Consider the following 12972-nt stretch of genomic DNA (forward strand, 5'->3'; position numbering starts at 1 on the left):
CTGTTTAGTAGATACTACAAAATCCAAAGCAAAAAATTTAGTGTGGTTATTTACAGGTGGGTTTACAAAAATTTTACAGCTTCTGGATCTCACCAACAATAGAATTTTTAAGCACGAACAGGAAAAACAGCGTAAGGAATGGATGTAAAGTGGACTTCATTCCTTCACTAATTCCGGAAGGATGAGAAAAAGCTTCATGTGAGAAATTGCCTTGGGAGTCGATAGAGAATGATAGCAAGTCAAAGTTGATATGATCGTATCAGCTTCCATTAACCTTGGTTGGCATCACATCTCATATGTTTAGCGTTTTTGTGCCCGTAAGGTCAGTGTCGCATGCCATGCAACAAAGTGAAAAATTCGATCGTTGAAACTGAATTCATAGCTAGTCATACATTGCTTTAAATTCTGCTATTACTTTTGCATTTCTGAATATTGCTAAGAGATAGCATGACTAATCCTAGTTTCTTCACAATTTTTGCAATGAGATTTCACGTCTTAAATATCTGTTATTGAATATCTGCAAATATGTTAGAATTTCAACTAAAAAATCATTCGATGTATTTTTGATATTTATAGGCAATTTTTTTGATAAAGTAAGGAAATTTTTTTTATTAAATAAATGATTTTGGTTTTGTGATACATGTGGTTTTTATGCTCTGATGTTCAAGGCAGGTTGTAAAGCTGTTTTAAAGGTACAGTTGGAAATCCATTTTATAAAGCACTTTTTAGGTAATTTTAATGATTATTTTTATGTAGATATTTATATTAAACACATCAAAATAACAGAGTTAATAAATATAGTATTATATTGTATTTTTTTAAATTTAAAACTTGGGTGCATTGCAGGAAAAACTGGTGACCAGTGGACAAGATATCACATATTTGATCTCCCATACGTCCATCAAGAACTGGTTACTGTCAAAAATATTTTGCATTTTCGAATTTTGGATAGAATAAATATTAATTTTCGGCAATAAAAAATGCTTTTTTTGGGGGGGGTCAGAAGTCCCCCCCCAAAAAAAATCCAACCAAGAAGAGGTTAAATTGGAAATCATTGAAAATGGAAATGAAAATGACAATAGCAATATTGGAAGAAGTAATTTAGAACAGAGTGATAAAAGTGACTGATGATGATTTGTTAAATTTATAAAATTCTGACATCAATGAGTCAGATTTTGTATAAATAAATGCAGTTTATTTTAATTATAAAATTTTGTCTCATTACCTAATTTACGAATGATTATCTAATTTATGTATTCATTTTTCATAATATGGTAATTTATAGTGATAAACAAAGTTTACCCAAAATGAAAAATAACATCTATTGGAAATCAGCAGAGTCCATTTTTGGCAAGTTCAAGGTAAGATACTTCTTTACTTTTTAATTATTTATATATTACTTTTTATATTTATGTTGTAAATGTAATAAATGATGATTACATCAATAAAGAAATTACTCATTAAATGGATATTATGTGTCATGTTTCAGAATGTTTTGGCGTATACAACAGTGTGGCTTATTCAATTAAATTTGACTTTTATTTTAGTCAATTATCATACATATAAGGCAGGGTGGCTTATCTACCTGAAGTTACAGCATGTGAATTTGAGACATGTAAGTCAATTTGTATGAATAATAATTAAGCAATTTAAATGTCATGCCTTGAGATAAAATTAAGCATATTTTCACCCTAAATTAAAGTACATATAACACATATAATAAATTATTTTAATGTATTTTTCAATTATTATGCTGCATTTTTCTTATGAATATAAAAATGCAGTCAAATAATGATATTTTATGAAACACTGTCAAGCCAATATGGTAATTTATTTAATTTTTACTATTTCTTATCATTCAATAAATATTTTTTTTCAGATTGTTGTTGCAGCAACTAAAATAAAATAGGTTTACATACCTACTCATAAAAAATGAAAATTTCTACAAACAAAAATATTTCACAGACACTTCACATTAAATTCTATAAGTAATGAGAGATGCAACACTTCACATTAAATGTTTAAATATAAGAAAACATCACATTAAAGTTTATAAGTAATGAGAAATGCAAAAATATTATGCTACCTTAAGATATTCCCATATAGGAAACTGAATCAAGGAAAATGGTATCTCACGGAAAATGGTGCTGAAATAACCTCTGTACATTCCTTGAAGACCCTGTTGGGGGGGGGGAACAAAAAAATTTAAATTAAATAATTTTTGGCAAATTTTCAGTACTAATTTAAATATTTTTTACACAGTTATTTTCAATTTTGTTTTCCCTTTCTTGATCAGAAGGTAAAAAAACCAGATTTTACACAACTTTCAGAAGCTGTACTATATTTTACAAGTATTTAATTCTTCTATTAAATCATCCATATAAATTTTAAATGATAGACAAAATATTTTTTAAAAAATGTTAAAACTATAGAAATTTTATAATTTTCATGTAAATTTCTTGGCACTCCAGGCTTAAAATTGTTTTGATTATATTTAAAGTTATAAAAACCAAATGCATAAATATTTCTAGCAAAAAAAGTTTTAGAAATTCTTAATGCATCACTTAGACATAATTATTTATTTTAGCAAAGTGCCAGTTCATAGATGATTTAAAGTATTTATATGAAAAATTATAGCTTTTATATTAAAATAATTTGACAAAATTAATGCATTTGATAAAATTAATACAAAAACAATTTCGAAAACCAATTTTTTAACAAGATTGAATAATAAAGAATTAACATTAGGAAGCAAAAACAATATGCAATGATGCCCATTATACAATACATTGGCATTTGTAATTTTGTGCAAACAAGAAGGAAAAACTGCTATTTAAGTTATGAAATGTACATCAAGTGACAATGGGCTACATCATAGTAAAGGATGTCAAAATGCCTAATATTATATTTTTTGCTATTATATATAATAAATAATTAACATTTTATATTTAATAAATATTTAATAAACCATATAAATAAAAATCTTAAATTAGCTAGAAGCTAGTTGATTAAAATAAATTACATCCCAATGTCTGCAGGTGCATTACACTTGTATGTGATATTTGAAATATTTCTTCATAAAGTGCTGTTTTTAAAGAACTTGGATAAAAATTTATGGTTTTGGTTTATTTAGTTATGGTAAAGCACTCAAGTTCTATCTGCCTAAGGGAAGGGATGCCTTCATGAAGGACTTTCTAAGGGAAACTGGATCATACACACAGGGAAAATCATGAAAACACCCATGCAGCCAACGCATTCCCGGAATTCAAACCTCGGACCAAAGTATCAGCGTTCAGCGACTTTACCACTCGCCTGCTGGTGAACTTATAAAAATTTATGTAGTTGTATCCTGAACAAGAATTAAATCTGCATTTGAAATACTCAAAAAATACGTTATTCAGAAAATGCTTTCTCCTACTGTTTTTTATGTAACATTTAAAACAGCAAACTATTCTGCGTCCTATTACACTTTTAACAATCTTTAAAAGCATAAAATAAAATGCCTGTTGATATTTACCATATTTCAACATAACATAGGCAAAGTATTGAAATATTTTTTAAGAAGATAAAACTCTTTTCTTCCTGGAACAAACAATACTCAAGCACAAATTATGTTTATTAACACATGATTATTAATTATGACAAACTGGATAAAATTTCAAAACATACATGAATATCATAAGACCTTGAAACTTACAGAATAAGTATGGAAATAACAGAAATAAATGGAGAAGATAAATTATTCAAGTTTGAGATTGATTATCAATGAAAAAAAATACAGCAATTCAGCTATAAAATTGGGTGGAAAAATACAGTCAAATTCTTTTGGTCACGGCACATACTGTTTCACCTTTTTCAAGGCAAGTTAAAATTTTAACACGCTAATTAAATTTTAAAATACTCATCACTTTAAAAGATGGTATTCCTATCAAGAACTAATTTACTATTTCTTAAACTTCATCCCCCGTGACATGATTTTAAAACAGCATGATAGTAATTTTTTTTTAAATTTTGTTATTATCAATGTAAGAATAATAATATTGTTAACACAAAACTATTATACATTTTCTCTTGTAATTCTACCAAAATTTGAATTTAATAAATAAAAAATTTGAATTTAAAAATAAAAAATTTGAATTTAATGCAATATTAAGTGAATTAAAGCTTCAAAAATTATTTAAAAATATATATTGTTACTAATTTATTTTCCTGCAACTCTGCTATGTGTCTGCTATATGGGGGAGGGGGGAAGAATTCCTTAAAATATTAATTAAAGGAAAACCTTATTTTTTTTAGATATGTAATGCAATATCACACAAAAATAGAATCAAGCCCATATCTCTCCATTCACATAAAAGTCAATATTAATATTTTCCTATAATGTTAATTTTCAAGATTAATAATGCAAATTAAAGTATGAAGAATTTAGGTGTTATGGAAACTTTCAGAAAAAAAATGGTTAAGTGATTCTAAAATAAGCTACTCATATCAGAATAGAATATAAGCTACACATATCAAATTATTTTTTATTAAATGTGAGGACAGTAGAAAGACAAGCATATCTAAAGAAAAATAAATGGGACAAATAAATGGAAAACTCAAAAGTTCATTTTTGACATATTACCCTTTTTTATTTACAAAACGAAAAAATACTAGTTAGTCTGCTCATTAAATTTACACAGTATAAGTGCTGTTTCTGATGGCATTGTTTGAAAGTTGTTAGAAGTTTAAGAGCAGAAATTTCAGCATTGAAGATGATGCCTTCTCTGAAGGGCCATCCTCTGTAAACAGGGAAAATTAATTATTAAAATCTGTTATACCAGTTCATGAACTGTCAGACAGAATATATTTTCCAAAAAATATAGTAAATTATCATTTGAAGACAATTAGGCATGTGAGCCACTACAATGTATAGGTGCCCCATACTTTAACAGAGTGGAATATGCTAGCTTTAATTTCAGTGAGATTCTTTGCTGAAACAAAAGAAAAAAGTTCTTTTTTTTTAATTTGTCGACTGGGGATGAGAAATGGATACCATATTATAATATTACAAGAAAAAGACTATAAAGTAAGCTAAACCAAACTCCTTTATAAGTTATAAAGTCCTTTATAAGATGGGCAGCTGCATACTGTAAAAGATAATGTGTTGTATATGGTAGGGCTACTAAGGAATTCTCTGTTTATGCACTTGCAACCAAATCAGTCAATTAGTTCCGAAAAATACTACTCACAAATGAAAGTTTTAAAAGCAGAAATTTAAGCAAAGCATGCACAACTAATCTATCGTCTAGGTCAGTGGTCGACAAACCATGGCTCTTTGGCTCCTTCAGCGTATCTCTTCCTGAAATTCTGAAAATACAACACAAAGGCCATCAAATTTTACACAAACAAGAAAGCAACTGAAAACATATCCACCAATTTTATTCCTAGGGAATTTTTGTACCAATTTCGGCATTTTGATTGTACTGATTATACATGAAATTGCACTGTTGTAGTAGTTGTCATATACCAAGCTAAGGAAATGCTTTGAATTAATATACCATTCAATGGCAATTTTAACTTTAATAAGAAACCAAATAACATAAAAATGAAGTTTAATTTCAAAATATCGGGCTTTTTAGCTTCTTAGAGCTTTCAAATTTGAAGTTTTTTTCCAGTGTCTGAAACAAAAAATTTCCTAGCAATTGAATTTAGGCAACATAAAATACATAGCCGATGTTTGGGTTGCATATATTATGAAAAAACTTCACATTGGAAATGTCTAAAAATAAAATAAAAAACAGATATTTTGGCATGAAATTTCATTATGTTATTTGGTGTATAAAGTTAAAATTGCCATTGTACTGATTCTAGTAAGATTTTTACTGATGTCTTGATAAATGGGCCATTGTACTGATTTCAGCAGAAATTTCAGCATTTATCACTCACGAGATACTTACGTTCCATTGTATCATTCATCAAGAAGCGCTTTGTGCACAGACATTTCCAAAAGAAATTTGCAAAGTTATATAACTGGTAATTAAGATTATCAACTCCATTACAGCTAAAGCTCTTAATCATTGCCAGTTTAAAAAAAAAAAAATTAGTCAAAATGGAGAGTAAGTATGCAGATCTTCTGCTGCATAACAAAGTACATTGGTTATCAACAGCAAACGTTTTGCGTCCTTATTAACATAAATTAAAGCATTTCTCATTGAAAAGGTTGTTTATTATCCAGAACTAACGAATGATCAGTGGATCCAAAAATTTTACTTCCTGGTAGACGCTACATCTCATCTAAATCAGCTTAATCAAAAACTACAGGGAAGAGAAAACATAATTTTTTCCATGTTAGAAGTTATGTCATTTGAAAACAAACTATCTCTTTCTGCTCAAGATTTTGAAACAGAAACTTTCATTCACTTTCTATGCTTGTTGAAACATCATGAAGAAAATAATTCTAATAGTGACATCTGCTTTTTCAAAACAACAGTTTTAAATATGAGAGAAGTCTTCAGCAGGTTTCAGGAATTCAGAAACAATAAAGCGATGCTAGCTTTTGTGAAAAAGTTCTTAACATTATTGTAACAGAATTGTCAGTATTCTCCCTTTAATACTGACATTTGCAATTTTAAAAATCCAGTTGTTGGATTTAAAAAACAAAGAATTATAGAACTTGAAATTTGAATGTCTTAGCACTGATATAGAAACATTGGTAGGTTGGTTGGTAATGGAGGACGGGGACGCCTGATGTCTAACAGAGGTAAGCAGGCATGTGTCCCGTGCCCTCCACTAACCAGGAACAACTCCCTGAGGCCTCAAGAGGCCGCCTTGGGAGCTTTTTAGGATGTTAACAAGAGCATTTACATGGCCATACAAGGGCAGATTGCATTCCGTTTACCGTTTTGACATTTGTTGTTGCAATTTGCTATGGTAATTTTGCATATTCACAATAAAATTCAAATAAAATATACAGATACAAAAATACAGTTACAAAATAATAGGATTAAAGATATAGAAACATTGGAGAAAAACAAATATGAGCTTAGTTCACAGCACAAGTGGTCTACTTTGAACAGGGCTTAATTTCTAAGATTAGAAGTGACGGAGTCCTATGGAAGACCGTCAGCAAAGAGGAACAAGAGTAAATAAATAAATAAAATGACTATTAAATTCATTAATAATTTTAAAGTTAAATAGTTAATTATTATCACATTAATTAATAGCTATTTAATTAATGTTTACAAATGGGTATTTAATCAATAATTATAATTTAATTGATAATTATTAAACAATTAATTATAATATAATGGATAATTATCAGATAATTAATTATAGTTTAATGGATAATTAATTATAATTTAATTTATAATTATCAGATAATACATTATTATTTATTGAAATAATTACAGATTGAAGTAATTAAATAATTAAAATTAAATAAAATGTAAAGAGATAAATTGAAATTTAATAAGCGATTTTTAATATAATTTTATTGTTAAAATAAAATTTTGGAGATAAAATTTCTACTGAAATTGTTATTCCAATTACATAAAAGAAGTGCCACAACCTTCTTATTCGGGGCTCCGGTGCGTTCCGGCTAGAATTATGATTTATTAAAAAAACTAAGAAGCACCGAAGCCAAGATCTGGTGGGCTGCAGCCCAAGGGTAAAATGAGTCCTGAATCTGACTCCTAAAGATGAATATAAAGTTGCTGGTTACACCTTCCCCCCCATTAGTGGATACTGTGGGAAGACGATGTATAGGACGTGCTTGAGCAGTTATTCTTAGCATTTCACTCTTATTGGTCTCACTATAATTTAACGCACATTTAAGAACACAAATTTTCCTTCCTGTGAGGATAACTAACTGTAAGCATTGATAACAATACACATAGTTGTTAACATAGATACAATGGTATGGCGAGAAATTTACGCGTTCCTAAACAAACTCCCCCAAATTTACTGCCCTTCTTAAAGGGAAAGGTTTCCGAATGTAAGTGAGGAGACTTATTTGAACGTCTTATGTTCTCATGAATTCATACTTCTAGGGAAATAGAGCACTGCAATGTCTGCTTATTGTTAAACTAAAACATTAGGAATTCTAAATTTTTTCCCCTTTAAATTGTGGTTCAGTTTTATAAAAAGAAGTACTGGAGCTCATCTTATTTAGGGCTCTGGTACACTCTGGCTTAAATTGTAATTTATCTTAAAATTAAGAAGTACTGGAGTCGGGCTCCAGCGCAATTTAAGCACTGGAGAAGGTTGATTTTTAACACATGGAGTAGTCAACTGATAAAACTAGAGTTTGCTATTCTTTCCCTATTCAAGTCTACATGTTCATGCAAACAATCATTTTCAAGCATGAAATTTCTTAAGAATAAATTGAGAAGTTATCTTAATGATGAGAACTTGGAATCATGGTTAAAATTAAAAACAACAACATACAAACATTAATTACACAAACTTTCCATATCATAATTTAAATTTTTGGATATTTTACAATTTTATTTTATCAATAAAAAGTATCGTTGATAAGTGCAATGTCAAATTTTATTTGGCATAACTATATAATTTAACTAAGACTTCAAAATTCGAAGTGTTGTAGAGTGAAAAAAGATTCAGTGTTGAGAATTGAGAAAGGTATATTAAGATGGTCTGGACATATAGAGGATGAACGAAAGAAGATAAATGAAATGAGTATACAAGACAAGAGCGGATGGGAGAGCTGGAAGAATGTCGCCATCGGAGAACGAACTTTGATCAGACTGAGGACATTCTTAGTAAAAGTCAGCATAAGTGTACCCTAATTAAGTGAATCACAATATACCTACCTATATAATTTAAATTAAAAAAATATAGCTTTCAAAAGAGATTTCAATCAATGGAATAAAATGACACTTAATATGAAAGTGAATGAAACTTTCTTACGTTTTTGTACTGCCCCATTGGTATTTATCATAAAAAGTCCGCAGAACTTTCCAGACAATCATATTTTGTTCTACTTTATTGTACTTTTTCCAGAACATTTAATACAATACATAACATTGGAACCAGGCACATTGAATAAATGCTAGCTCTTGACAATTAAAAATTTTTTGAACAACTTTTCTTAAAAATTTCAAGGCAAAAGCCATACTTCTGTTAACATGTTGACTGCTACCTATGAGATATCTCATAGATCATTTACTTCCCCAAGGTGCCAACTATGAGTTGTTATCTCGTCATTTAATTACTTGCCATATAAGTCATAGTATAATAGCGTAAATATGAATAGATGGCCTTTGGCTTAAATTAACAGAAAATACAATTAAATAATGAAACTCTAGTGATCTTTTTCCCTTGAAACTTGTTCAATCTCTTTTCCAATCAACGTGTTGACAAATGTTTCTCTAAATTTTATAAGTTTTATTTTAGAATAAGTTCTTTTTTTTTTCAAAAGTTTGCGTGCATTGTGTATATATATATATATATCTCCATAATATGTAAAGCAACCTTTTTAGGTCATCTAATAGTCTTTATTAGAGATATACACAGCATTTGATCAGATCAATCAATGCAAGACATTCCTAGATTGTAGTACCGAATTACATTCAGTTTCATTGAAAGCTTTCCATCGCGATTGGACCTACCCTTTCAGCATCATGCATATTTGAAATGATAAGGACATCTCGCTTGTCTTTCCATTTACATACACTAAAAGGACCTTTTTCCTGCCAAAAAAAAACTTGCCCTTTTTCAGTTTTCGATTCACCACATCTCTGGAATTACCTTTCTGTTATGTTGTAGAATTCCACATGCATAAGTATTTTGTATAATTAGCAATTTCATAAGAGCAACAGAATTATAAAAATTATCCATGTATGTTATATATCCCTTATCGAGATAGTCGTCAAGCAAGAGTTAGACAACATCAGTAGTGTGACCTAAATCATTGTCAGATTCCTCACATTTTCCACTATAAACTTTATTTTCATAACAATACCATTAGATTCATATAGCTCATACAGTTTGACACCTTATTTGTGCTATTTATTTTTTATGCACTGGCGGAAATGCAGTCTTCCATGCCACAACATTATTGATTCGTTAATACAAATATTTTTATTTGGTACACAGTTTTGGCTTATAATATCATTGAAATGGTTTAGTACAGGTCACATCTTGTATAATCTGTTGGGAGATGATAATGAGTTATCAACAAAGTGAAAATACCACAATAACAATTGGAATCTATTTCAATTCATACATGATGGCCAAAACATTACGTTAAACATTTTGTTTTTACTTCAGTAATGTTGTGTTGAAGGAAAAGAACAAGGCCCCATTTGTAATAAAAGTCAAAAAAAAAAAAAAAAAAAAAAAAAAACTTTCATTTCTGCAGCGCTGTCCTTCCACTTAACAAACTGAAAAGATTTTTTTATTTGATTATGTTTTTCAATTTCTCGTACAGCATATAAATTCATTTGTTCAACCAGTAATGCAAGAAATTTCTGAGAAAAAAACAAGTCTACCAGTGTTTGGGCCATATGAAGTACTGTAAGATTTTTTGTACTGTAAGATTTGTCTTATCCAACTTCAAACCAATATTTTCTTGGAAAATAAATAGTTTGGGAATTTGGCAATTTTCTCTCCACAAATTATCGTTCACAGTTGGAGCAGTTTCTTAGAAAGCATTGTGATTGTCTTCAGGTTCAAGAAACATCTCATCTTCAGGTTCACTTCATCATCACTGTCCTTACTTGAATTCTCAGAAGGTACATTATCACTACTTCCATTGCCATCCTCGCTGACAATCTCCTCAAGTTCTGGATTACTTAGATTATTAACATAGTATTCAATTTCATTTTCAGTACTGGTCTTTTCCTATCCATATTGGGGCATTTATAACTTGATTATAAAATAACACATACAAAGAAAGACACAAATGTGATGGGCTCAACGCTATACCTCTATAGTTACTAACGAATTTATACGTACTTACTGACTTAGCTCTAGCAAAGCAATAGGTTGAAGCATTTCTGTGCATGAATTATCTCATAGTTGGTTTCACAAAGAGATTTTTGTTACACACGCCAACTACGAGATCAAAATTGGCTTTTTAGGATGGAATCATGAAAAGTTCTGTGGCAGTTAACGGGTTAATCTTCATAAAAATTTCTCTTATCTGCAACATTAAATGAGCTTGTACTTTCCTCCATGATAATTTTTCATATCAAAAATACACAATATGACTAAAATTTAAATTTGATAAATCAAATGCAATTAATCTACAGTAAGTTGGATTGAAATAAAAAAAAAAATGCTTTTTGGATACAATTTTTCTAGCATATTCTCTTTTGCATTGAATTCTTAAAAATATTTTTCAGAATATTTTGATAAATAAATAAAAGAATTAAAAGTAACTAATTTTAATCAATACACCTGATGCCAGGACTCTATATTTGAACATTTTTATGACAAAAAGCTATTTGTCAGAATTTATTAAACTGCAAAATAAATTGTAAGAATAATGTTTTTTTAAAAGAATTTTGTAGTCTTTTTTTTCCATTTACCTCTTGAAATAATTTTATAAATAAATTTTCTTATAAAATCCAGTAATATTAAAAATACTAAGAACAGCAATGGGGGAAAAAGAAAAACATTGGACTGAAGCTTTGTGTTAGAAATTCTGAGCCATACCATTAGGTGAATCTAATAAGAAGGGACTGCAAACATTCTGAATGTTGCTTAGCAGGGTATGCATGATTTTCTCATTTATTTTTCAGAGGAATAATAAGAAAGAAAATAATTAAATAAGAAATAAATTTAGGAAACAAGTGAAAAATAAAAAGTTAACCTCAGATCTTATTGTTGCTTGTAACAGTCTCCAACTAGAAAGCTTTGAATTTGCTTGCACTCTTTGCTTTACTACTTCTGTAGGAACTCGAACGATACATGATGCCTAAAATACAACAGTTTACATATTAAGCATATATGATGCAGAAAAAATAATTGCACGTTAAAATGCACTGAAGGATCTGGGAAAGAAAACAGCTTTAAAATAAGAGCTTATTAATATATTTATGATACCTGCATATTTTAATAATTTTGTAATTTTTTTTTTTCCATAAAAGAAAACAAAGATAAAAGTTTACAGACCACTTCCCCACATGAAGCAGCAAACATATGCACAAACGTTTGATAATCACTAAAAATGGACTGACAGGATAATGATTTAACCATCTCATATGTACAGAAAAAGACAGCAGCTATAAATGAAAAAAGAAATCTCCACATTAGAAATTAAATTATGGTAAGACCAACACAATTTTCATTTAAAAAACAGCAAAAATTCTACTCTAAAAATCTGCCAATGAGTAATATTTTAACCAAGCTTGGTTTTAAAAATTATATGCTTTATAAGTTAAATAATCCCCCAAAGTAAGTTTTTATTCATCATCTAAATAAGCATTAATTAACATATTATCCTTTAAATTTTATGTGTGCGTGTAACACAAAAGCAAAGCACCTAATTTTAATTTGCAGTAGTCCCATCACTTTTTAATTTAATTTTGATATTTTCCCTTTCTGCCTGTTATATATTGATGGTGATACAGCTAATTTAGAAGTGAAATTCAAAACTGCACCATAACTCTTTCTTTTTAACTAGACTTCCATACGAGAATTTGTTGCATATGCTTTTCTATTTTGCTTCTACCAACTTACTGAAACCTCTTTGTTCTCTTAAAAAATGTAAAAAATCCTAAAACAAGTGCATTTATTTGATCAGTTTGAATGCGGCAATTAGAAATCAAAATCAATATTAAAATTAGGACACAACTGCAAACGTCTCCAATTCAGCATATATCTATAACAATTTCTAAAACATTACATAAAAAAAAGATATTTGAATTGAAATACTGAAATATTACTATAACTCTAAAAGTTGTGTTTATTTTAAAAAATAGTACTTGAAATTTAAGTTCTATATTATTTAAAAAAAATTTTATG

At 28.9% G+C, this 12972-nt stretch overlaps 1 protein-coding gene across 3 annotated transcripts in view; it reads right to left on the reverse strand.

Moving 5' to 3' along the window:
- Positions 1-12972, reverse strand: part of LOC118205995 (mitochondrial S-adenosylmethionine carrier protein) — an 89721-nt gene that overhangs the window by 34544 nt on the left and 42205 nt on the right. For all 3 annotated transcript variants that reach the window (XM_085819205.1, XM_035378280.2, XM_035378273.2), the window contains exons 3-5: positions 12121-12230; positions 11819-11923; positions 2087-2179 (exon numbers count right to left, since the gene is read on the reverse strand). In XM_085819205.1, the coding sequence (XP_085675331.1) occupies positions 2087-2179; positions 11819-11923; positions 12121-12230 (308 nt within the window). The remainder of the gene's footprint in view (positions 1-2086; positions 2180-11818; positions 11924-12120; positions 12231-12972) is intronic.

This window comes from Stegodyphus dumicola, chromosome 6 (assembly GCF_044657685.1).
Source record: "Stegodyphus dumicola isolate Sdum_Otavi_A_Nest chromosome 6, ASM4465768v1".
Lineage (NCBI taxonomy): Eukaryota > Metazoa > Arthropoda > Arachnida > Araneae > Eresidae > Stegodyphus > Stegodyphus dumicola.